The sequence below is a fragment of the Falco punctatus genome, assembly GCF_963210335.1.
Source record: "Falco punctatus genome assembly, chromosome: 11".
In the NCBI taxonomy this organism is placed as follows: Eukaryota; Metazoa; Chordata; class Aves; order Falconiformes; family Falconidae; genus Falco; species Falco punctatus.
In genome coordinates this window covers 28,804,139-28,831,664 of record NC_137591.1, presented here as the reverse complement: position 1 = coordinate 28,831,664, position 27,526 = coordinate 28,804,139, and the positions used below count along the sequence as shown (strand labels likewise).

The window sequence follows — 27,526 nt, the reverse complement described above, 5'->3', positions numbered from 1 at the left end:
CAAAATTCAGCACGAAAATCGGAAAAAGGGGGAGGGGGGGGGAAAAAATATCAGACTGGCTGGTTATTGGACCAAGGGCTGTGTTAAAAGGATCAGGAGGTGGTGGGCCAAGTGGTGGGGGAGGGAATGGGATAAAGTAGTGGGTCTAATCAAATCAGTTTAAAAAGCTGCAGCCTCTCCGAGTTAACCTTGCCAATCAGAGAGCGAGCGGGAGCATGTCTGCGCACATTAAAGCGGGAGCGTGTCCTTGAACCCACAGCACACTCCATCCTCCCCCCCGCAGCCCACGCAGGCTGTGTACCCAACACCCTCGGCAGCCAGGAGAAAAGCCCAGGATTAGGCACCCTCCTTAGCCTCGCTCAAGTGGAAGTCAACACGGCAAAGGCAGCTTGGATGCTTCCCCGTGATTAGAGGTGAGCTCATGGGATTAAGCCAGCAAGAGTTGGAGAAATGTTAAAAAACAAACAAAACAAAAAAAGGAAACAAAAGGAGTAACCCTCCCATTGACAAATGCTGTTGTATTGAGTCTGGCAGCTGTAAGATGCATTACTAACCTTTGCTAATGACTAAGGGCACCAAAGTCACTTTAAAATAAATATTCACTAGGAATTACACGGGTAATCTAAAGGGATTATCCTGCTGCCTTAACAGGTCCATAAACTAAACGTTAAATGGTCTACACAAGTGTTTGCATTATTTTTGACCCAAATCAACCTTTCCGCTAAAAGCTGTGGAAAGCCAGATTCAATTTTGGAAACAACGTGTCCACTTTGAGTTAGTGTTCTTCTAAATTCCCCCAGATCCTCTGTTTTTTGAAGGAAAAATGGGACTGAGCTCTTGGAATCCAGGAGCCTGCCAGCAGCCAGGGAAAGGCTTTAGCAGAAACACACGTTCAGAACATGAAGCAGCAGGCACAAATCCAGTCTGCCACATAATCCAGTCCCTGTGGCAAAAGTATCCCTGTTCAGAGTCTTAACTGCAGCCCTTCTTCCCTACAGAGATGGGGAAGGCACAGTGTGGGAAGAAGGAGCACTGATGATAAATGGTGGCTAAACCCCAACTATTCTGTGCCTCAGTTTCCCCACCTGTCAAATGGGGAATATGTCATGTGCCTTCCAGCTGGGGCACTCGTCCCTGTGCCTCAAGCTATCGAAGGGGAATGAAGCCGAAGCAGAGCCGTGTGCCTGAGGCTCGGCAGCTGTACTCAGGCAGGTCAGGAGAGCAGGAGTTACAGCATATGCTTCAGCAACAGGGACTGAATGATGGGATGAGAACAGCTCCTGTGCACCAGTCTGCAGTGCCCGACAACAACTTCATTGCATTGTCTATACATGAAAAAGTACAGTCTAAAAAGGCACAGATGCCTTAAGGCCACCATACACAATGCCCGAATTGCATCTAATTCCAAAGATCACATCAGACACAAATGGGGAGTAAGTCCTACAGAGGAATAAACAAAAGTACATCGACGCTTCCTTCCAGCAGGTATTTCAGACCCAGCCTTAGAAAAAGGTCTCGGGTTTTTTTCCCCACTTCCCAACCTGTGATGCAGGCCAGGGAACACAGCAGCATGCTCAGGACCCCTTAGTCCAGCAGGAAAGGTCCATCTGCAGCCTGTGCTGACACACCGGACACATGCCCACCTTGCAAACCTATGTGATCATTTTTCACCTGGACCCCTTAGCCTGTATACCTGCGTCAGCCAGTGTGCACACTTCTGAAGACAGCTATTTCTCCAAGGCATGCTGAATTAACTTTTAAGAATGCAACAGGACTAAGGGACTTGAAGAGACATAAACTCCTCTTAAATCCCACTGCTCCTGCACAATCACTAGCAATAAGCCAGGGCCCTCTTGCAGCAAATCAGGAAATTGAGGGAGATGATCAAGCTGCTTGAAGCACAGAAAAATGCTACACCAATGGATGTGAAGAAATCACATCCCTAGAGCCCTTTGATGTCTGATGTACAACTCAGGGAAAGAAGAATAAAACACAATGGGAAGCTGGCAGAGAAAACATACCCCAGGAAAAGATCAATAATTAAAAAGCTCACTTCTACTGACACAGGGAAGAAAAACGTTTGCAACCGTTATGTTTTTTAAAGACTTCTTCATGATGTCGAGAAGTTCCTGCCTTTTTTTTTTTTTTTTTTTTTTTGAGATTAGAAAAAGCTAAGAAGGTCTAACCTAGTAAAACCTAATTTCACAAGAGGTCTTGTTTGCCAGCCTTGGCAATAGGGGTGGAAGTGCTGTCTATCACCCACTGAAGGCACCGCAGGAGGAGTGCCCTAACAAGAGCACTTTAAACTCAAATGCCAGGCAAACATTAACAGCAAGTAAAGGCACTATTTTACAGGCTCTCACAAGAAAAGTCATTCCATCACATGAGATTTCTCCCTCTGAAATACATAGTTTTAGCTAGAATAAAATTAATAGATAAAAACTAGGACTTCCGTCTTTAAAGATGCATTCTCCTCCTTCCTTCTAAAACAAACCGTTTCAAAATTTTCTTCACACACTGTAAAAGAATGATAAAGGGGAAAAGATTAACATCCTCCTCACTGATTTCCATCTGATAACAGTGACCTAAAAGCAATCTCTTGCAGTTGAAGGAGCCCTGAACAAACCTGAGAACATCTCTTCAGTCTTCACTAAGCCAGCTCCAAGACAAAATACTAATTGCCGTAAAAAAAGACACAGTTCCTATTCTCACCTCCTATCCCAGCTGGCAAGGGCTGGAATAAGAGAGCTTTTAAAAAGGAGCCTTGGGGTCTGGTAGGGCAAACCCCTGTCCACAGGAGTGTCCCTACAGGGGCAGGAGAACTCTCCCATGGACACCAGCCCCATGGGGTGGGCTGGCAACATCAGTACTTTCTCAGTTGGTAGATAATCGCACCAGCAAATATATTTGCACTTACCAATCAGGACTGAAGCGTTAAACAGGGATTCAGAACACCAGGTTCACTACTGGATTTAAATTGGTAGAAATCACATTCAGGCTACAGCTACCAAGGACGTGTGAGTGGAAAATGAGAACTCTCAGCAGAGCCAGCCACTTCTGCTGCAGCTTTCTGCAAAGCAACATGAAGCCTGCTAGCCATATTAAATGTGGATATTCAAATATCAGCTGCTTGTTTCCAGAAAACTCCTCCAGAAAAGCATCGATTCATTCAGGAGAACTTACCCTATGGCACACCCTGGTCATGCCCCAAAGCCTCCCAGCAACTAAAGCAGAATCCAAATGACTCAAGAACTTCAATTTGCACTGAAAACAGCAGCCCTGCGCATCTAAACATTATCGACCAAGAGCATGCAAAGTTTATGTAAGTAAAGCCCTTCTGTGGACCGCATCAATGTCTGATGCCTAATTAAGACTGCATTTGGATATGCAAATGCACTGATTACTGTTATTTGTCTGGGCTGACACAGGCAGCAAGGTAAGGAAAAGCTGTGCAATATCTGGGGACAAAGTGGTTTTTTGGTTTGGTTTGGGTTTTTTTTCCAGAATACTCAGTTATGGGAGATGCTCCCTAAGGTGAATGTAGACTTTGACCATCCTTCTCCCTCAGGAAACCCTTCCTGCTGTACGGAGGACTTCTAGTTCAAGCACTCTTTTAGCTATTCTATGGCTTGTTCTGCAAAACTTACCCCACATCGCCATGACCCTGCGAAGGGAGAAGCCCCCAAGCCCCTGTGATTTTATGCAGTTGTAGCTGCCATCAGAGCAACTGTGCAACAGCATAAAATTCAAAGATAGATAGCTTCACTTGGTGGCTTTTCACACCTTGAGTGCTCAGGAGACAATACCCTTCTCCGAGAAGGGGCACAGTACTATAGAGCGATGGTACATATTAATTTCTAAAAGAGGATTTTAATCATGCAACGTCCTCTGCAGTCGCACAGAATTTAATCTCATTGCTGACAGTGGGTGATGGGGGAGCATGTTAAGTGGAAAAGTTGTATTCAAGACCTTCTTGCAGATATGTGCTACAGGCAGTCCCTTGGGAGGAAGAAAACAACCCCAACTGGTGTCTCGCCGCTGACCACCCCGGCCCAGGGTCCTGACGTACTCCAGCCACTTGCATGCAGAAACGCAGACACATTTCCAAAGTTCTGTGCAAGGTTCAAGTACACGTATTAATACAGTTAGCATTTATCAAGGCTTACTTTACAAATATTGATTTATTAATCTAGGCAAGACCCAGGGATATATGTACATAGTATTCCCATGTTCGTTGCAGAAACCGAGACACACAAAAAACCCCACTGTCTGACTTCCTCAAGGTCAAATGTGGAACACAGCCCACAGCTGGGATTAGTTTCAGGATGCTGAGCTCCCAGCACTACGCTGGGACTATCAGGACATGCTGTCCTTTCCCACACAAGGTCTTCCCTCTTCTTTTAAGATCCGTCTTCACCGAAGCCTACATTTAGTGAGAATCGTGCCTTCATTGAGTAATATGGGAAGAAAAAAAATAACGAAGAGCCAAAAATTGGAAACCGTAAGCTGTGAACTGAGACCTTCCCAGCTGCTAAGGAGACCCACCACAACTGGGTTGGCACGCTGGCACATGCCTTCTGGATGGTTATCTTCAGTCTTCTTCCATTTTTATTGAGGACTGCTTGCAGGCAGCTTTAGAAGTCTTGGTTAATTGAACAACTAAATGTTAAAAAAAAATATCCAAAAGGAACTAATATACTGTGTTCAACCAACTTCAATGGGACCTTAAAGCTTATATGAAAAGTTGGACTTGGAACTGTTAAACAATTCTTTTCTAGAAGCTCCTATGAAACCGCAGTAACGTTAGTTACAATTGCTGCCTAGGAGGGATGAAATCCCATGCTTTTCCCCCCTGCTAAAATAAAAATTACTCCCCTAACATTTCTGAAGTTAGGGCAACCTAAGCAATGGCTCAACAGAATACAATTCCATAAAATCACTACAATTAAATGAAAAAATATGCATCTTTTCAAGCAGCACACGTCTGATGCCTACTTTCTAAAGAAAGTTGAACTACAAAGCAGTAAAGTCACTCTGTAAACTCCTGTAACTATTCTTTTAAGGTAATGGACCAGCTTCAGATACTAACGGATGAAAATTAACTACAAGACAACAGAACCACTAGTTTTAAAATCCTGAGGAACTGGAAAGAATGACTATATGCTTTTGTATATGACAGCAGTCTCAGCAACACTGCAAAAAGTTAGAAGTATCTGAGTGGTAGTGCACACTATGTCTGAAAGAATAGCTTTTAGAAGACATGAAATTCAGAGAATACTGCAGAACCCTGCACGAAAATCACGGCATTATGCACACTTCTCTGTAATTTATGTCACTGGATGCACAGTATTTTCTTTCCACATTCAGTTTGCCTGGACTACGGGAAGTGTGCGTCTTGGGCAGCCAAAGTCTCAGGGTAGACAACAGACAACATGAGAAAAGAGGATAAAACTTCATCGAACACTGAATGCTTAATGACAGAACTAAAACCCATCTTTGGTCTTTGTTTTTCTCCAGTTGCTCCTTCAATCTTCGATTTTGTTAACAAAACTTGCCCAGGGAAGTTGACTCCCTGAATGTGTCAGACATCACCTCCGTTAAGTAGTGTGTTATTAATTCCCTTCCAAAACTAAACACATCATATTTATGATGAGATTTTAATCTGTTTTTAAAAAGTGTTTGAAAATCTTCCTTGTAAGGATTTTTAAAAATTAAATTCTAGCTTCCCTTCAGATGTACTCAGGCATAAGAGAAAACAAAACAACTAATAGTCTAACAGAGAAGAAATGCTGCATTTGCTGTTTTCTAGCCTGATTCAAATGTAAAAATTAAGAATGTGAATAAAGTAGGTTTAACTACATAATTAAGTAAACATGGACAGACATTGTGTATCTGATTAGCAAAAAGAACAACTAAATTTACTAGAAAGGCTATATTTAGCTGCAAATGAACATATTTTAATGGCTACTAACCAATGAAAATCAACCTTTCCTTAGAAAAATAACCAAGAACTAAATTTAAATTGATTATTAAATCAATTAAATCAATCCAACCTGTCAGAATCTCTCTCATTAGAGTCGCTGTTAGATGCAAAGCTGCTGCCTATATGGTCTGCACACACAGGCAAAACACAAAATGATGCAGTGCCAAAGGTATAGTGACAGCATAGCACCTTCCCAGCACATCCACCCAAAATTACGCCAGACGCTGCCGAGTCCTAATGCGTGCACAGACCTCTCCCAAACTGAGTGCATCCATTAATACATGGAGCCCGTTAATGTGTCCTATTTTCCTGTATTAACCAACCGAACATAAAAATAAGCGTCTCCCTGTAACAGTCTGACCCATTTTGAGAGTCCAGTGAAGCCAAACTGACTTTTATTTCTTAGAAAAAAAATAAAAATTGTGTTTAAATATAAAGCAACCAGTTGCAGCATTGCGGGATTAGTTGGATGAATCCTTCAGCAGATATAATCAGCTTAATGGCAACAAAGATCACAGCGCAGTTAGTGCAGCTGTGACACTCAGACGCATTTCACCGAAAGGGAAGGTTTGCACGAGGCTGGAACGGTCCTTTTTATTTCCAGCCTTTTTTCCTCTCTCTCTCTGTGCAGTCAACATCCCCATCAGCTCCATTAGCATGAAAGAATTAAGGAGGGAAATGGGTAGGGTGGAGTAATTTACGTCTGTGGGTCAGCATACTTACGCAGTGTCATATAATTCAATTAAATGGACAAATAAAGTGGTGCTAGTTGTTTTCCAAACTCTAGTTAATTTTAACTTAATTCCCACGCTGCTGTGGGCTAAAGGGCTGCTTGATACACAGCTAAATGACCAGCTATCTATTACAGAGAGGAACGCTGTAGGAGTCCTCCCGCTCTTCTCTTAGATACTCTTAGGAGTATTCTTACTCTGAGGATATTCTTAGTATCTTTATATACCCACAAAAAAGAAAACTGAAAGTAAAGACTTGATTCCCCTAATTACAGCTTTATTTATGCTGGCAAATCATTGCTTTATATTATACCTTTCCTCACTGTTGAATTGCAAAAAAAAAACCAAAAAACAAAACACTAGAACATAATGTCAGGAGATTTCAGCCTGCCCTGTAAAAATTTAAGAAACACTGCTTTCCAGGCTTCTTAAATTAAGACTTTCATCATTAAATCCAGTGATCTGCCTCTCACATACAGTATTAAACACACTCAAAAATAAGCAGGTAAATGCTAATCTATTTACCACTAACTATTCTGTTTCTGGGTTTTGCTTCCCCCAGGAAAAATCCCCCGAGATACAGGTGAATGCACTAACGACTGAAAACAGCTGAGAAGTACAGAAGACCCACAAATCTGTAATCTGCAGGGAACTGATGGATGGAAACGGCAAAAGTATGAACACCTTGGAAACAAGCCATTTGCTGTAGAGCTTGCTAAGGTCTTCTGCTCTCTGACCTGGTAAAACTCAAGCCTGTGCAGTTGCACTTCGGAACAAGAGCTCTCCAGGAGAATTAACTTCTGTTTGCAAAATAAAGACCTTTGTCAGTACCAAACAGTCAGCAATGTTTTGAAGGCATTAAAATAAATCTGTGCTTGAAGATCGATGGCACTTCCCATAAAGAATACAAGTGTGCCTCCTTTTCCTCAGCCAAAACTTCCTTTGCTTTCTCCAAAACATCAGTCCAACACACCGGTTATTCTCCCACCAGAAATACTTGCATTTCAGCAGTTCTGCATGGATATAATTTGTAAAGTGCTAGGCAAATAAGCACACTCTGAAATGGGAAACGTTATTGACAGACTACCCGGCACTAAGCTTTCAAACCCACCAGGAACGTCAGGAGGCCAGATCTGCACATGTCAAGTCCATCACCTTAGGAGGCTTTCAAAGTTTTGCTTTTTGTGACTCTACAAAACGCATCTCTGGAGCCATTATATGAATTAGTTGGAAAGGGGTGGGGGGGGCGAAGGAGGAGCGGTTAAGAACAGCAGTACACCCCTATGAGGACATTTAGAAGCATCTGGCTCCGAGATATTAAGAAAGGAAAGAAAAATTAATCATGCCGGCTGGGAAAAAAAACCTGGCATCAGCACAGCCACCCTGTCATAAGGCAGATATTAATAACGTGAACCTCCAGGGAACACTCAGACATCTGAAAGATCCACTTGTTGGCTATCACAGAGCAGGCAGCTTGAACTGATGCCTCTTTGAAACCTTCTGAATCTTACACTAAAACACTGCTGAGGATTTTTTTTTTTTGCAGCAAAACGAAACTCTCAGTGCTAAAGATCAGACATTTACCGCATTTCTCCCTTTTCCCCCAGATAGTATCACAGAGAGAGCACTTGGAATCACATGCTATCGGCTACAGCAGAATGGAGCAACGCCCAGTAACTGGGTGCAAAAATACCAGATGCTGAAGCCGTGGGCATGAGACAATTCAGATGTTAGGGAAAGGAAAACAAAAGGATTCGCTCCCGGGGATACCTAGGCACCCCACTCCAACAGACCTCGATAGCAGGAGGCCTGAGCAGGCATTAGCCACTTAACGTGTTGTAGACCTGTAGCTTAGCTACACACAAGACACACAAGAGAAATGCAGGTGAAAACTGGTCGAGTATTTTAAAATGAGAATAAGCAAATAGTATCTGGCCAGAATGGAAGACAACAGGAAAAACCATGCATGGCCAAGACATCACGGCAATGGTGGTACATCCTGATATGGCATCTCAAATATAACTCCTCAGGCTCAGAGTAGGATGTAAAGTTGGTGGCAGCAACAATAACTAGAACTCACATTTTCAGGAGAATTTATTTAGCCAACAAAACATGGCAAAACCCTTCTCTTTTTCTACTTCTCCAGAGATGCAGTGATCTTTCCTGCCTACCGCACTGAAAGCAAACCTGATAAAGGAACCACTAATCTGCTTGTGTTTGGGAAATAAGTGCTGCTAAAAGCACACCAGACACCCCCAACATCATCTTATATCTATTTTCTGATCTCTTGGACCATCTGTGACTAGTTACAACTCCAGATTCGCAGGACACACAGCTGACTCACTGAAGGGTAGCACCAGCTACAAACTAAGCATCTCAAAGACAAAATGATGATTGAAAAGCACTGAGCTGGATGTTTATATGCTATTTGATGATGCAGGAGATGCTACCATAGGAGCTAACATTTTAAACCACCCTATCCCATGAGGAAACATTTTCTGCGCTGGCTACAGCTGTGATACATTCCTATGCAAATGAAGCAATTTTCTTTTTTTCTCTATGAAAAGTCTCCCATTTCTTCCCCATCGCTGAATTTATCTCCCAATGGACTTGGTAAAACACAGCACTTGTGGGGCTTTTTTTTAACCGATCAGAAAGGGACACATTCAGCCCTGAGATACATGCCAAGAGAAGTCCCATTGACTTAAGCTGGGAATTCACGTGTTTATCCTTCATCAGGAGTCCTCGGTAATGACACCTTACCATCCTTCATCTTCAATAAGACTACTTCTGCCATGACCCTCTGTGTCACTGCTGTCTGGCATTGCTTGGGGAAGCACTGAGCCAAGAATACCATTTTTCTGCTGATCCCTGTTTTGTTCTTTTCCTTCCATTCACTCAACCTTTCCATTTGCGCTACCTGTTGCACTGCATCTCATGCCAAGATGATCTCTTTGGGATAGGGATGGTCTTTGCTCTTGCTTGATGCCGTGACTGACATTTCTGCTGGCTGCTACGGACAAAATAAGGTAGAAGAGCTGAGTGCAAAATTAAACCTGCCTTTATCGATGGGGTAGTTTACAGGTCTGCCTTGGCCGGTGCATGGAAAGGCACTGCAGCCACATCCACCACTCACATGCATCTGAGGACAGAACTGGGCAGAGCTATGAAAACTTGCATTTTTAGTAAATGTTTTAAAAACTTGAAAAGATTTTCTTTTCTACTCAAGTTGGGCTTTCCACCAGGCAAAACAAAATGTACCACTTTCTCTATGATTTTGTAGCTATTCTTTGGTAAATTCAAAGAGCTGTTTCATATTACAATTTACATCTGCACAAGAGGAATGCTTGAGCTGACAGCCAAAAAAGAAACAAACCTGGAGATTTAGAACAGGTCTACCTGAATAGTTTATATCGTCTTCGATTTTAGACTCAATACACATTTATAATCTGTCTTTACCTTGTGATTTATCCCAAGCAACTGGGCTCCCCTGGCTTAGAAAGTTGTTTCTTACCAGCTAATGAGTGCAAACTGACCACATCCATGCATAACTTTTCCATCTGAGAAATAAAATTAATGATTTGAAGTCACCGTAGCTCTGACTTTTTCTGCTGCTGTGAAACATCCAGATCGAAACTGCCTTCATGCTTTAAATTAACCTCTTTAACTCTGCAATTAGGACTGGAGGTAAGGGTGTATATGATCACTTCCCGTCATTCAAAAAACAAGCACTTGGTTATTAAGCTATGAAAAATTGATCATTTGCAATTGCTAAGCCATAACTTTACAAATATCTTCTGAGTTTGACCACTGGAATTTAAAGTGCAATGCTCAATTTCATACCACTTCAAAAGCCAAATCACCATGTAATCTGTGAGCACCGCTTGAAAACATCCTGACAATAGCAGCAGGAATAGGGCATCACCGAGAAGATAACCAGGCAGCTTTTGCAGACCTGGCTTCTGACTCACATTTCATCTGCGCGGTCTGAACGTGATTAAAACTTGAGTTTAAAAAAAAAAGATAAATAGAAAAAAAGAGTAAATTGAAATTTCCGTACACAGGTAACTAGGTCCCTGGCCAAGTCCAAACATGTCTCCAGGTTTCTCTGTAGCATATTCCAGCCTATTGCTTTCTGAAATACATCTCTTGTCTTCCTTCTGTGTTCGAGAAAATCAACCAGTCAAAACTCCTACCTTACTCTTTTCTTCATTAATCACTGCCTTGCTTTGAGGGCCATGCTGAAAGGGAGACGTTGCTCATCCGATCACCAGGTCAGGGAAGGAAAATGCCTATAGAGCGAGCTGGTGTTTTCCTCCTCTCTCGCAACACTTCTCACACACACAAAGCTCATCACCAACCGTGTTCAACCTCACTGGCAGCAGCAGGGACGTGTGTGGTTTTCTCCAGCATGCGGCCGAGAAGCTGCCTGGAGGTACAGCCACCTCCAGCCGCTCAGCTCCATCTCTGGGCCACCCCTCTCCACGGCTCCGCTGCACAGCCATGTGCACGTGCATCCCATGAACCAGACCTCCGAGATAGTCCTGGATAAGAATAACCTTTAAAGCTATTCCCATTCCTTTCCCCTACCTCACAAAAATACTGCTGGATGTACAGTAAAGGAAGGAAATACGGCAGGGGAAAACAAAAATCAATTAAAAGAAATTTGAAAGCCATTGTGTTAGAGCACCTCATTTAGAGCAGTCACTTTTTATCTGCAGGGCAAATAATTGCAGTACTATCGCAGCCGCAACATCACGCATCAGAGAAGGTGACAGCATTTTTAGGGGTATTTATTGTAAGCACACTAAAGTCAAGACTGTACCCCACAAATTAATTTTCCAGGGTGACAGAAGTCAGCTGGCTAGAGCCGTTATAGCTAATAGCTAGAAAAGACCCACTTAATCACTTTGCATTTTTATTTGTAGAAGATAAAGAAACATTTCTTTCACTAATAGTTTCATGCTTGTTTCATCTCATTTTATCTGGACTGCAAGATCTGTTTAATTTCATTTGATCAGTTTTTTAAGGATCTTAGAACTACCATACTTTTATAATCTTGTTATATCCATGAGAAAAAAAATGATTGTTTGCCCCACCATTTCGCAAATGGGAAACCAAGACAAAAAGAAATTAAGTGACTTGTTCAAGGTCACGCCGGTATTCTGTAGCAAAACTGGAGAATTAGAAACCTGAACTCAATTCTGAAAATAGCCATAAAGGGAACCTCCTCACCGAATCAACACGGATATCTACCACTGTGTTTTTTCATAACATACGTAACTGCGGATAACTCGGCTCTGAATGGACGGTTCCTGTTACTTCTCTTAGCTGAAAAAAATGTCAAATTCCCTCACTAATGAATAAAACTAGCCTACCACCACTACCAGATGGGGGGAGCCTGAAGTTTAGCAAAAGCACCTGAAAGCACATCGATTGCTGGTTCTGAAAATTTCAAATAGCAGGTCAGCATCACAGGTGCGTCTCTATGAAGAGGAAAACAATGGTAATACTCGTTATTTTAATTTTTTTCTCTTAAACTTTAGCAGAGCCATAATGTAAGCTAAAGGGAGATATCCATCTCAAAGTTCTGTGCATTCAGGACATGCATTGCTCGTAACATTTTACTGTTAAATGGTTCAGCACTATGGTACATCTGGATTTTTCTCTTAGTTTTTATACATACGTGACATAAATTACCCACCCTGCCTCTCCCCCTGATAACACAAGAAAACAACAGTTGCCAACGTGGTTTTTTTTTGCAACTGTAATGTCTAACAGCCTCAGGAACTCTGTTTTGCTCCCGTCCAGGCTGGGCAGGAATGAAGCAGGAATGCAGCAGGAATGCACAAACAACAACAGAAACCTGGAGAGTGAAGCCACCAATTTAAAAGGAAGAGGCTGAGGTTGTGCCGTGAGTGGGACCCGAAGGAGAGCAGCAGTATATAGTAACAGTAGTACACAGTAATGCAAGTATATGCATCTACTGAACAGCTGCCTTGTTCACGACATTCTGTCCCTATGCAGTGGAAAACCAGAGGTGTCTTCCAGACACAGTTTCAAAAGGTTGTGAGGGTACAGCAACTGTTCGCACACAGAGAAATATCAACAGTTGCTCATTATGTCAAAACCTGAAAGCTGACCAGACAAGGTGTTTGACCTAGACCTCGAAGCCTGAACAGTGGAGACCAAGAGATCTTCTGAATGTTTCTGGCAGGTTGGACGTTAACAGATGCTTTAGTCTTATGCAGTGTTAATGGGAGGAGCAGGTATGTCAAACTAAGTCACTGCCTGTATCCAAGCTGCGGTTTCCATCTCTCTTCCAAGATGTGTTGAAGTACATTGGCAGAACAACATCCATCAGGGGCGTATCGAATGCTGACCACAGCAGTATCTGTCCTCTGCAAAGAGGATACATGCAGAACAGTCAAATCTGCATAAACATCGCATTAATAACCGACTGGGTGAAGACTGCATTTTAATATTGAACTCCAGTTGAAGTACCTACTTACTTAAAAGTTCAGAGAAGCTTCTTCAGCTGCCAGTATTCACGACTATTTCAGTACCCGCTCCTACGGAAGGCTGTGTGTATGATGCAATGCCACAGGTCTCGGGCTAGGACCTCCTGCTTCCTCCCTGGCTTAGGAGTTAGGGGATCAGTGGTGTGGTCAACACCCAAAGTCGTGCCATGCTTGGGTAAGGGCTTGGGAAACCAGCCATCACTAACACATACAAATCCCTACAAAACACAACATTTTGGAGGTCAGAGCAGAGACACTGACTGCTTTTCTGAAGAACAGGAGAGACCACATCTGCCTCTGCTGGTTTCTCTCACACTACAAATCTACCTTAATGATTATTTACGCTTCGCTCTTCCAACCTTCCTCTCTCCTCTTATGTAAACATACTATAAATACAGACTTGGCATAAAGCCCATCAATCTACTGCTCAGCTTCCCCTGATCCTAAAGGTCTTTCTCTGGACAAGCTGTGATTTAGCTCCAAGTTCCTGTAAGCCTGAGCAACTTCTTCCAACCTCCATCAGCACTAATGTGACACATGCCCTTGTGCTACCGATGAGACACCCGCACCTTGAGAAACCAAATCCAAATTTCAGCATGACTCACATGGGGTCCTTTACGGGCATCCTTCTTCTGTGGCTCCCATGAGCCCTTTATGGGTTCTTCGGGGTTTTGGAGGGAACACTGACTAAAGTCACCCTACACTGTACATGCCATAGGACTCTGCCCCGAACAAGACCAAGACTTCTGGCCAGTGTCAGATAATCCGTCACTATAAGCTACTTGTATCCAAGCCAGATATTTATTGCTATTGATCTGCCTGGTCCCAGCAAAAGACTTTTGTTCTCCCAACCCGGGACTTTGACCTCAATTAAGTTATGAATTTCAATCCGATAGACTGCTCCACTTACCCTGCTGCTCTCCCTGACTGGATTAATTAGAATTAGCTAGGCTGGGAGTCACCCCGAGCGCCTCATGGATCATGTTATTTTAATAATAAATAAAGAGACGGCAGCAGCATACAAGGAAGGATTTTGAAAGATTGTTCATCCAAGAGCATCATTCAGAACCTGCCAATACTAATTTCTCTGAGTTTGATTACCTCATTTACTTCTTTTTATTTCTATTCATTAATTGAGTTTTATCCCCCATTACTTCAGCTCCCCAAATGTGCCCTTCCTATAAAGGAAACAGACACACACTTTGCTGTTACAAAGTTTTATTACTGCAGCTCATCAAAAGTATAGTTAGCAGGAATGGAATAGTCATTAAGCATTTAATAATCTAATAGCGCTGAGAAAAAAAAAATATATAATAGGGGAGGGGAAAAGGAAAGGAGAGGGACAAGGCAACCCTGTCTATTGCCATAAAGCATGCACCGAGGGCTCTTTATATGGATAGTTAATTGGCTGGTAGACAAAACCCAGTGTCTTCAAGAAGGTAACATCTAACGCTGGAGAAAATGCATATATCCATCAGGATATTTTTTGACATCACAATAATGCCTTTGGAATGAGCCTACAACAGGTTGCATACCAAAGAAATTTGATTGGCAAGGGGAAGTTTCGGAACTAGTGAGTTGGGGCCCAATAGCTACATTATCCTTATTACTTCTCTTTCCCTATAAAAGCAATTACATACTTGAAGATGTCGGGTTGCCCAGGACCATATTGAAATGGATTGTCTCGGCCAGCCATGTCACAGACATACTATGCAGTTATTGACCCATAAATGAACACTTATTTGTCACGCTCATTTTAATGTTTAATTGGCTGGAACAGCAGAAACAGATTTAGATGATGGAAGTTTACCAATTCTTCCAGCGCTGGTACCCAGCTTGCAGCCAGCCAACTCTGAACCCGAGAACAAATGTGGCAGACAACTTTAACTTACCTTCTACCTTCACTTTAAGTTCAGGCCTTCATTTTATAAGAAACCCTTCCCAGGACAGTGTGATTTATTCCAGCCACACTGAGCCTTGTTGTAAGAGGACAGAAGACTCATTTCAACATGGGATGTCTAAGCTGGGGCAGCCAACTGGTCTGTTAGACAAACTAGAAGGTTACTCCAGGATAGGATTGACTTGTTTTGTTGCAAAAGGGAGTAACTGAGCAGTCTCTCTGCAGAAGGCTGAGGGAGTTGGCATCAGCCTCTGTCTCCCTATACAGGAAAGCACTGGTGAGACCACCAGCAGGGATGCCTGCTCACATGGATTTCCAAAAGCCTTCTGATACATCCTCTCATCAAAGGTTATTAAATGATACTGTCATAGAGCAAGAGGGAAGGTCTTTGCATTGCTTGATAACTGATTACGAAAGTAAAGATTGAACAGGAATAAACCACCAGCTTGCACAACTGCTGGTGATTGCTGGAGTCTCTGAGGGATCTATGCAAGGGCTTGGGTTGTTCAACCCACACAAATGAACAGGGGAACCAGGGTGAGAGTGAAGCATCCAAGCCGGTTAAACCAAAAGCTGACTATAAAATGCTACAAAAGGATCTGAGAGTGACAGGGTAAAAAACCTGCAGATGAAATTCAGTGCTAATACACACCAGGTAATGCACATTTGGAAAAACAATCTTTAGTCTAAATCCACAGTGATGGGCTCTGAACTAACTATTACCTCTGTGGAAACAGATCATGAGTTATTATAGACAGCTCTATTATACACCGGCTCAGTATTCAACAGTAGTTAGTAAAAGGCAAGCAACATGAAAACATAAAAAAAAAAAAAAAAAGAAGAGGAAATAAGAAAACATCATTATATTGCTTCATTAAACCTCTTACTGCACTTACAGCTTGGGCACTGAAAGAAGGGCTACTCCCTTCATCTGAAAGGAAATAAGGAAGAACTAGAAATGATTCAAAGAATGACAAGGAGCAAAGTTACTGAGCAGCTTCCAAATGGGGTACGATTAAATAGATTAAACTCCTTAGTCTGAAAAAGGAGTGATCAAGGGGAATCAAGGAGGCCAATAAAGTCAAAAGCAGGACAGAGGAGGTAACTGGGGGAACAATTACTGTTTCTCATTACACAAGAACGATGGGCTCTCGTATGAAATTATTGTGGCAAGTGCAAAGCAAATGCACAGTTAAACTACAGAACTCCTACTGGCATAAAAGGCTGGGAATCCAAAGAGGGATGAGAGAAATTTATCAAAGAAAAATCCAGGAGCGCAAAGATAATACCAATGGCTCAGGAAGCCTCCAAGTCACAGACTCTGGGAAAATATATGAAATTATCACTGCATGCTTACCCTACTCCGTCCCCTAAGCGTTCACTCTTCCCTGTCACTGGAGACACAATACTACACTAGAAAGACTCCTGCACTGACAGCTGTTCTCATGAATGCAGAAGTAAGATGTGCAAAACGAGAGACAGGAACCTCCTAAATTAGCTTTGCCAGTTTGAGTGCTGTTTTGCCACTTACAATCCATGGAGCCAAGAAATACCTATGGTCATCAAAAATCTTATTTAAAATCTAAACAAAATAAGCATAAAGAGTTATTCCCCCGACATCTGAAGTGTTAGAACAGTCTTATTTAGGAAAACTAACAAAAGTACTTTGCACCAAAGCTTGCAAATTCCAGATGTCCCAATGATGCTAGTAAGAACTGTTTTTTTTGTGGTGTTTCGTTGTGTGTGGGTTTGTTTAGTTTTTCGGAGCAAACTGGGAGAGACACCTGCTGACAACAAATGAATGCAAAATTCTATTTGGAAAGTAAAACCAGACTTTCTCATATTGGAAAGTCCTCAGGGATAAAGTGAGTGGCAGAATTTAACTCTTTCAAAACAGGGAAAGCTCTTCCAAGAGGCTGAATGCAAAAAAAGATGTTCTAGGAACCATCTCTCCCAAACAAAGAGTAGCTGATTGCTTGGCAAAGGTGGTTCCCCTGGCAGGGAGAGGCGACGCCAAGGCTATAGGAAATGAAGCAAGGCTAGAGACCATTCCTATGGTGATTAGAGACCATTCCTATGGTGATGCGTTCACCTGAAAAACCAGCTTGGCTACCAGTGGTATCCTGTTTGCGCAGTTAACCAAATACCTTAATGAGGGGCTAAAGCATTTCCAACAATGACTTCACAAATTACAGGTGTTTTAACACATGCTTATTTCAAAGATGACCCCCAGACCAAGAGACAAAGGGGCATGGGACCATCCCAGGTCCTCCTCCCAGGGAGGCATTCAAGGTAAAGCTCTTTTCTTGCCTCTACAAAGACAGTAGAGAATAAGATAGCTGTTTCTCCTCTGCAGCAGAACACACAACACGCCACGGTGCCACCTGCACCGACCTCAAAGCTCACTGCTCCTGGCCTCTGTCTACTGTGAGCATCGCCAGAGATTGCAGCCACCATGCCACAAAATAGCTGTGCTGGTCGGGTATGGAAACAAGCACTAGGCTCCCTGATGCAGAGGGTGGTCACGCTCCCCGAGCTAAAATGATGTGCTACTGCCAGACCGCATTCCTCCTGCACCAGCACTGGCCACGAAAGTGCCTCGCTCTGCACAAGACAGCCCTCAATACAAGGCGAAGCCCACAAGCCACACAATCTCACAGCAATCCACTAAAATGTGCTGCTGTCCTCGGTCCCGGCTTTAAACCCTGCATTTTGATTACCTTGAAAGCAGCTTTAGATTTTGAGGTTAAAGCAACAGAAACCACTGCTATCATTTTCAGGACCAGCTTTTGGATTTCACTTTTCAAACGGTGGTTTTGCATGCAGTCGTTGAAAGGACCGTGTGGACCCTGAAATCATGGCTGGAACGCCACAGAAGCCTGCAGTTGCTTCCTCGGCTGGTGAGCCTGCTTTGCAGGCAATGCTGCACGCGTACTGCCTGAGCAAGGGTGCCAACCGCTTTGCTGCACCAGCAATGAAGCAATGATTCATATGTCTACAGGGAGCAGGAGAAACAAAGACTGTACATGTCAAGCTGGAAGATGGGAAGAAACAATGCAAAAATGGCCAGCCTGCACAAGCAGAAGGAAACATCTCATCATCTATACGACCTACAGTTTGTGTTGATGAGGCTTGAGGTGTCTTTGGATGCTGAAGAGCAAACCTGGGATAAATCTCTGCATCTCCCAGCATATATTTACAGCTGCAAATATTTTGCAAATGTTTCTGCTGAAAGGGACTTTTCTCCCAGTAGGTAAAATCAGCATCTGCTGAGTGGTGACCATTTAACATTCAACCTGCTGCCAATCTACATTCTACAGAGAGACCCGCAGGAGAGACATGGAGCTGTGCCACTTCTAATAACTGCATGACTGGCACCATGTCAATGCTTTAATGTAGAAAGCTACCCTCTGTCACTAAGCAGATCTCTCCTTTCTTTTGGCTAATGGCTTTCACACCCATTGGCAACAATGTCAAGACTGAAGGGGTACGAGCCTGCAGAGTCTTCTGAGATCTGCCTGGCAAAGCTGACTTCAGAAATATTGAGACAGGGATTGGCCAGGGTGTGCGTGCGTATGTAAGGAAAAAGTGAAACTATTGTAGTTAATAATTCTGCTCTCATTGCTTTGATTTTCATCTTCGTTCTGTGTCTTCATCCGTTTGCCACTGTGCCTTTCTACCGCAGCAATGGTCAATTCAGCAGTACCTGCTTTGCTTGCTGTGAGCGTAACTACGCCAAACCCTCTGCAGCAATCATCAGATCCAGGACAGGGTCCCTCCTGGCTTTATGAGCCAGGCTTTTAGTATATTTAGGGGGAAATTTATATTAGGGACATTAACTGCAAGGGCACAAGGCTCAGACATTTTCCTTTTTAATCTTAGCCAGGTTTAGAGAATGGCCGTAACAGCAGAGTACTTTGGCAGCTGGCATACTACTTACAAGTGTGTTTGCACCCATCAGTTTGCAGTAAAGGTGGTGGGCTGCATGGACGGACACACACACACATACACATTCACTGGGGAGGGGGAAAGCTCTGTGGTTACAGCCTGTGGCCTTTGGTGCTCGGTCAGAATGGTCAAGATGCCCACACTGATTTCCTCAGTATCTCCTTACAGATACAGAAAAATGAGGGCATGACCTATATTTGATGCAGGAGGCATGCTTGCAGAGATCAGCTTCATTTTTAAATGTCTATGCAACGCCTGCAACACGAGGCCCATACAGAGACTGAAGCAGTTTGTATTCTTGCTGTGAACTCCAAATGAACAACACTGAAAAGAAAAAAAACCAGGCAGGCAAGCAGGCCTGACTTTTCCTTAGTTCTTTTTATCCTGTACAGACACAATCCTTTTAGAGTCAGACAGAAAAACAGAAAAGAACATACAAATAAAACAAAACCAACAGACCATCAATCTTAGCAATCTTCGACATATCCATAATTTCTACTTCATTTTTAGCTAATGGTGGAAATTAGTCTTTGGATAGTTGATAAAAATCAACCTGTCTCTGCTGGGTTAGTACCATGATCTGTGGCCCAGCAACTACTTCTAGTACAATTGATTTTCCTTTTTGGCAACCAATAGGCCAGTCAATAATAATGTTGTTTGAGAAGGATTGAGTCATGAGGGAGATGAACCCTCCCTGCCATTTATTATGTTTGTATTGTCTTCATTTGAAAAGATTTTTTTCTTTTTTTTTTTTTTTTTTGTCTACAATGAGGATGTGAGTGAAGGTATTACAAGGGGATGGCTACTCCACATCCCGGTTTCCAGAAGCCCTCTGACTCACAAATGGGTTAGCATGCAAATACAGAGCAGGGAAGCGGCTGTCTGCTACAAGTGCGTGGCAGGGGACTGGGAAAAAAGACAAGCTGGAGAGAGAACCACACTCCTCCTGATGCTCTAGATGTCTTATTAAAAAAAAAATAAATAAAAATCCAGCTAACTCAAAATCACAAGCTAACAAGCACGACTTCAGACAGCTGTGCAGCCTTGTGTGAACTGGCACAAGACACAGATAAAACGTTGGCATCAAAGAGCAACCAACTCTCTCTGCAGACAGCACAGACACTAGATGCTTTTCACTGAAATTACTGGTGTATATGAATGAATAAAATAAAATCCACACATACTAGCAACAGATTTCCTAACCCGATGATTTTCAGCTTTGGTTCTCAAGTTTCCTTCTCAAACCCCTGAGCGTCCATGGGTGACCACCAAGAACTTGCTGCCAAGCGGTTTAAAGTCTCGGTATGGTGATCTGCACCTTTACTAGGAAAGTGGAAGGTCAGCAAATAAAAACTGAAGATCAGTTATAGCTTTTTTTTCATCTCTAGTCATGATTATAGTACAATTTTAGCACACAGCCATTATTACCATTACATTGATAAGTTGATTAACAGAACTGCACAATGATGTAGTTTAAAAATCATAAAATAGTATTTAGATACAATTTTAACTCAGCTGCTCTACCATATAGATATGTACACAGCCCTTGATTATCCTGTGTGTCAAGTGATACAGTTCCACTTACAACTAACAATATTTATTTTAAGACTTGTTGACATGGCCAGATAGGCTTGAAAAGCTTTTTCAAAGTAAAGTGATCTGCAGCAACAACTCCAGGAGAGCTCCCCAGGCATTCCCAAGGGCACACCCTGAACACAATACAGATTATTATTTTGGAGTAAAGAATACCTACAAATGGAACAAAGTGCAGCCACAGCAGGTCCAGGAGGAAAGTCTACGGTCTACTGTTTTGGTGTTACAAATGAGAGATGGTATTTGTCCATCTCTCATTGGACAATTACTATACCACAATGCCCTTCATCTTTCTTAAAACAGCACTAGTAATTTGTACACCTGCAATGCTCCCTGCATAGGGTGAGCAATCACATGGGGCCTTTGCACCAGAGCACAGAATCCTCCTTTTCAAGCCACCTTGCTCTCGCAGGAGGAGGCAACCAGACCTAGACCCTGTCCCAAGAGCACTCTTCCACCAAACAGCACTGAAGCAATGCACTGCCGATCTTCCCCCTAAATACACTGAAGGAGCTCCTCTGAAAGCTGGTTGAGCAGTGTCACACATCCAGGAGTGAAGCAGAGTTCTGCCGCCTCCTCCACACTGGCACTGCACCACCAGATACAACTGAGGACAAAGAAAAGTCTCTGACCAGGCCAGCTTGCTGCTTCTGGCACAGGGAACACCAAGGATGCCACAGCACAGCTGGGGTGTAATTCTGCACGGCTTGCACACAGTGCCTTCCCTGGCCCCAGAAAACCTCCTGGTCAAGAGAAAATACTGCAAGGAAAAACTCTCCCTGTACGGGAAAAAGGTTTTCCTCTTGCTCATCCTCTGCAAGGAAATCTCATACGTGTCTTCATGTATTTTCGAGCTAGAAACGCATACTACAATCACGTTGCCAAGCTCCTTCATAACTCTTAAGTTATGAATATACTCCCCTTCCTTTCACTTCAATGCTGAATTAAAAGTCTACATTTTAGGCAAACAGTTCTAGTGGAAGGAGGCTGTTCTCAGACTGAACGCCAAGCTCTGGGTATTTTCAGCAGAGCTCCAAAATACCATACCACCACCCACTTTGAAATGGCCTCTGGCTCTGAAGATTTAGGTAATTCAATTACCCAAACGCCCCTTTGCAACAAAGCAGAGAAGCCTGTTGCCTTTCTGTATCCCCTTGCCCATGGCAATCGCTTACCACCTTTAAACGTGCTATTAGAGCCAATTATGAACAATCAGAGAACTCCGTGGCTGCAGCCTTTCAGTGACGCTAGTGAACCACCCTTTTGAAACTGCAGTGCCACTGTTAAAACAAAAAGCACAGGCGCTGGACAGCTGCGGTGCAGGAGGGCTGGTTATTCCCAGAATTAAAGCGGTTTCGAGCATGCTACAGGAACGAGCAGAGCCAGGCAACTTCTCCAGCTTCCAAGCTGTTAATCAGCGAAGAGCAGTAAGTTGATTCCTGCAGGACCCTCTTGATCTAGAGACTGCAAGTACTTTGACAATAGGTACTACAAAGATAACTAAAATAAGGCAGCAAAAAGTGACTAAGACACATCTCTAGGCACAGTGAACTGGTATGACTTGCTTCAGGTCACCTAGCAAAGCACCACCGTCACCATCTGCTTAGGGCAGCTAAATCCTTTTGCATACTCCAAGAGAGCCAAGAGGGAAGAGCATTTATTAAAAAGGTAATGGAAGAGAGCATAAATGTGTCGTGCTGTTTGACTAACTTTTTAGAAGCATACTAAACCACAGGCAATTAAAAAAAAAACTCACGCTGGTCTATATTTCTCTCCTTCCCTACCTGCTCATAACCCTCGTAATCCCTAATTTATTCTTTATCTCTTATGCTGCCTGCATGTACGTACTGCTGCAAAATTGAACAAGACAGAAAACCACCCAAAGACCTGAGCACTGTGGGGTTTGTGGCCTGTTAGGAAGCCAGAGTTTCTTCCTCTCCCGTTTTCTTCTACTTGCGCTTAAAATTCTTCCTGCTTTTGCTTTGGATATGAATTCTTACAGGGTAAAGGTCAAAATAAAAAAAAAGAGAAATAAACATTAGGTCACAAAGTCTTGAAATGTTATTGCAATTTATATATGGCTGAGAATAAAAATGTGTCTGCTTTCTCTGGGCATACACCTACGTGCGAACAGAGACCTTTATAAAAAAATTCTCCTTTATTACCTTGGTGGGGGAAAAAAATAATATCAAAGATTGATCTTCTTTTTATAGCTATTATTAACCTTTTGTTACCAGCCAAAAATAATCTGGTTAGAGAATGTGCAATACATCAAAAAGAAAAAGAGAGAAGAATTTAACAGAAAATTAATGCTCAGGGAAAAAATAAGATGACTCTCCCTTCAGCCTTTTCTTCTAAGAGTCAGACTTTACCTCTGAAGAAATGAGACGAGCATCAAAGGGAAGTGATTTTTCAGACTGCTGCGGCGGTACAGCATCCCAGACAGAACCGTCTCCCAGGCTGCCAGGCTGAAGGGGATGGGCGCGTGCCTGATCCAACTCCTGCCCGATTTCAATGCAAAGCTGTTCCCCTACATACCCAACACATTTGCCCACTAGCTCTGACTGAAAGGCGATGCTCTAGTTTGACAGTGGGGCATGCAAAGCCTCCCATTTGTACTGGCTCCACTGCTCCTCTTCCAAGTAAGAAAAAAAATCCTATAAAATCCATTACAACTGAAATTCCCGAGATCTAAGCATGAGGATACATCTCTCACCAGCTACTGCAGAGCCCTGCTTCCTAATACTCATCCCACTAGCAATTCTGCCCAGACAAGGGCAAGAAAGACTTTTTAATGACAATTTCATGTGTGTGTAAATACCAACACCGCTATTTGTAGCCTGTGAACACCACCGGTCTGCTGATCAGCCATCAGATTGCAACTGTGCTTAAGGGCCACCTCTTACAAATTCCTGAAGCATTTATCACAACGCTGCTTAAGATCTCACTGGTAAGAGTTAGCAAATTTGTCAGCAGAGGTGTATCTATGGCCAGACTGGGCAGAAGAGCAAAGCCAGTAAATGCCACACTGCTAAAAAGCAGTCAATCATAATTTGACAGAAATATGTTGAACAATTATTTCTGAACACGATCACATTTACACAGGTCAGCCCTTAATTACAACAAGCTGACAAAACCAGGAGCATTGACTCACAGGCGCAGGCAGACTCAAGCTGGCTGGCTGGAATGAACCACTTGCAAAGCGTTTGCTGAAGCAGCACAGTTCACAGCCTGGTCTACTACGGTACCCTAAAACCGCTGCTAATTAAGCTCAGACACACGGGCTACAAACTGCAGTGGCTAAAAAGCTGCTGCTTTATGTTAAGTCAAATTGTGCTAGAAATGGTGACCCCCAAGGGGGTGAGGTAGGTATGTGGGGATGGAAATGGTGTCAGCTGTTTGACTTTGCCATCAGTCAGCACCCAGACCCAACTACAGCTGTCACATGGCCACCACGCTGTGACCCGAAACATCACCTACCCCTGTGGTGTGCTCTGCTGAAAAGAGGCATTTATCAGATGCTGTTCTGCTAGGCAAAGTGGGATTCTCTTTCCATTAGTCCACAGAGTTCTGCTGAGACTGTAGTGCTACAACAGTTACACTGGAGAATGCACTTTCTATAGGAAGCTACCAAACACCTTGTACGCAGGGAATTCCTCTTGCCGTCAGTGCCACGAGTCACACTGGAAGCCACAGCCAGCTGATCAAAAAACTTTACTGCAGGAAGAAGTTTCAGCAAGAATTGGAAAACATCCCTTAAGACTACGTATTTCATGCAACCAAATTCTGCTGTTTTTCCCAGGTTACCTTTTTGGATGTTCTCCTCTGTGCTAAGAGCCCCGAGAGAACTCACTATGGAGTTTTAGAGGAATTCAGTTTCACACGAAACATTCGGGCAGGAGGCTCCGTAACACATCAATCAAATTCAGGCTTTTATTCCTTCTTACCTGGCTGTTAACATCAGCAGCATGCTGTAACAGTACTGAAACCAGCTCCTTGTGTCCTCTGTCACACGCCCAGTGGAGCAGAGCCCGGCCCTGCAACATCCAGGAGAAAATTAACACAGCCAGCAAAAACCCCAAAGCACAGAGAATCACAGCCCTGCTGTTAAGTATTGAGTACCAATAACAAAATTAACACAAACTTTAAAAAAAAACCCTACAATAATGTTTGTAACATACTATTGCTCCTGATTTGGACTTAGAATAACGCTAGAAATGTTAAAACTGACACACAGTTCGATTTTTCATAAATTTAGCATCAAACCCACAAGCCAGCAAAAAATTTAGAGGGGAAAAACAGCAAAGCATGACAAGCAGGAGCCATGGCATGATTTGTTTTACTATATAGATTTAGGATTTTGACACTTCTGACTTTTCTGGGAGCAACACCTTCCAAGCAAGGCAGCATTGAAAAATCTTACCCGAAGTCACTGGGATGCCAAGTCCCTGAAAGCTCATTCCTCTGGCAGGTCCAAAATGCTCAACCCACAGGCCCTGCCTCCGCTGTGATTTAAGATTAAAACTGGGTGCCTGGGCAGGCATCGCCCACGACCAGCCCCCCTCTCAGCTCTACAACACAGGCTGCTGCAGCCATGCCTCCAGTCCCTCCCAAATTTCTGCAGTTTTCTTCCCACCCCCTTTCTCTAAGTCTCTGCACACCTGAAGTCTCACTGCACTTCCCTGCCACCATGGGAAGGGATGCAGTGGAAGTTCAGCTCTTCCTGCTGTGAAGGACGTGGGAAGTAGCAAAGGACCCTCTGAGGGCTGACATGCACATCTGAAACCCCAGCTGGCCTCGGAAGTAGTGGAGCCAAGCTTTTGGGGTTGGGTTCATGGGTGCCAGCTGCCCTGGTTCTGGGCTGAAACAGCCAAGCCTGTGAAAGGTAATGCTTGTTTTTGCAACAGGACATCCCAGCAGAGCTGGGGTAGGGTTTCATAGACTGGTACAGCCCTGTGCTGAGGCTGGAGTGCTAATCCTCTTCTAATGCAAACACGCATTCAAAGCACTAACAGTTTGACAAGCAGTTCTAACGCATTTTCTACAAACTGCAGATTTTATGTATTGGCAGCTCCAAAGAGAAAAGCTGCTCAAAGCAGTTTGAGATAGAAGGTTTTCTCCTTTACCATGTACCTTAGTAAATTAGACTGTTACTATCAGTCTCTCCTGATTTAGGATGGCATGTGGATGTTTGCAGGGGATTCCTTGGAAATCACCCTGCAGACAACCAGGAAACCACCCCCCAGCTGGGACATTCTCAGGCTGACCTGTGTTTTCCAGTATGCTACAGAAAACAGCCACAGACCTTCACAGATAAAATCAGTTAAACTAGCCCCCGCCTGGTTATAAATCTCTCAACAGAGCAGTGGGGAACGAGGCAAGCAACTCATTTATCTGCTAATGGGAACTGTGAGCCAAATTTCCTGACCCCGGTGCCAAAGCAGCAGGAGGGGCATAAGATACCTGCAACCGAAGCTCACGCTGCTTCTGGGGGATGTTCTTGGGCAGGGCAGCAGAGGCAGAACATGATTTTCAGTCAGAAAATGCAATGTCAGACACAAGGCGTTAAGCTTTTTAACACGCTTTTTGACCCAGCAAGTAATTAATTTTTGTAACACATAATTTTAATGTTTCACTAATTAACCTTGAATTAGAATGAATTTTCTGAAAATTACTTTACATGGAAGCACTGATGACATCCATGGGGCACTTAATTAATTAATTAAATGTTCTTGCACTCAACACCACTATCAAAGTCTAAAAGGAGGAAAGAGGTACAATTTAAAACAATTGGTAAACGTGGAAAGATCTTTAATTCATCTTTAGCATCCTTAACTCATCTCTGGACTGGTAATTACTTAAGACAGGATTCTGGTTGGATAAATACCAACTTCTTTTGCGCCACACAGGTTTATTTCAAAAGAAAGAAGCGCTATTTGCAATATGCACAACAGAAATAAATGCTTCAATAGATGATTTCAGTTTCCTTTATATATGTGTAGAGGAATAACACTGTCATTACACAATTGTAATTATTGCGCAATTACACAACCATATAAAGGTACCTCTATCCTTTATATCAAAATGCATGTTACAGCTTAGTAGCTAAAATATGTTGGTTTGCGTTTGTCTCTGGACAAGCAGAATCTCGTCTTGTTGGTGCTGAACTTGGCTGAGACCAATGACGGAAAACCAACAGTTTGGGAGAGACGGTGCTGGCAGTTTTGTCAGCTTAGGGGGTACTGCACCACGGTGCAGTCGGTCTTGTCCCCTGACACTGGAAGGCTGGTTCTACTGCAAAAGTTGCCTTTTGAACAAGACAAGAAAGTGAAGCGTGATCATCTATAGTCATTAAAAATCTCCTCGTGCTATTTGCAGGAGTATGGATTTCAACTCTTGGGCCAATTCCACTTTGGGTAATTACACTCTGCTTACCTATATATTTTCTCCGCAATTCTAAATGGATATAATATTTTCTAAATAGTGTCTTAAATGGCTCTGTATTGTAATTGTTCACTATTAAAAAGCTGACACATTCCATGCAAGAAATGTCTGCATCCTTGCAGCGTGCTACACCCTAAACACAGGGTGTAAGGGACTTTGGAGATCTTCTGCGCAAGAGCACACAATTTCATGTGGAAGCAAAAATATCTGCAGAAGAATTTCAGCCTACTTACTACGTAACAAAAAGCATTCCTAAGGAACTTGTATTTAAACCAAGATAATATTCGCTACTGTTTGCATAGTATCAGCCAAATTAAATCACTCGGGAGTTCTAGCTAAGGTACTTAAGCAGCTATACAACTACAAAGTCCACTTGTTTCCCATGTCTTCCTTAAAACAAACCTCA

At 43.0% G+C, this 27,526-nt stretch overlaps 1 protein-coding gene across 2 annotated transcripts in view; it reads right to left on the bottom strand.

The window, feature by feature from the left end:
• Nucleotides 1–27,526, bottom strand: part of ACBD6 (acyl-CoA binding domain containing 6) — an 88,030-nt gene that overhangs the window by 18,844 nt on the left and 41,660 nt on the right. The window contains exon 6 of one of the 2 annotated variants that reach the window (XM_080407459.1): nt 24,624–24,713. The exons of the other annotated variant lie outside the window; for it this stretch is intronic. Coding sequence (XP_080263585.1) covers nt 24,624–24,713 — 90 coding nt within the window. The remainder of the gene's footprint in view (nt 1–24,623; nt 24,714–27,526) is intronic. 2 annotated transcript variants of the gene reach the window in all.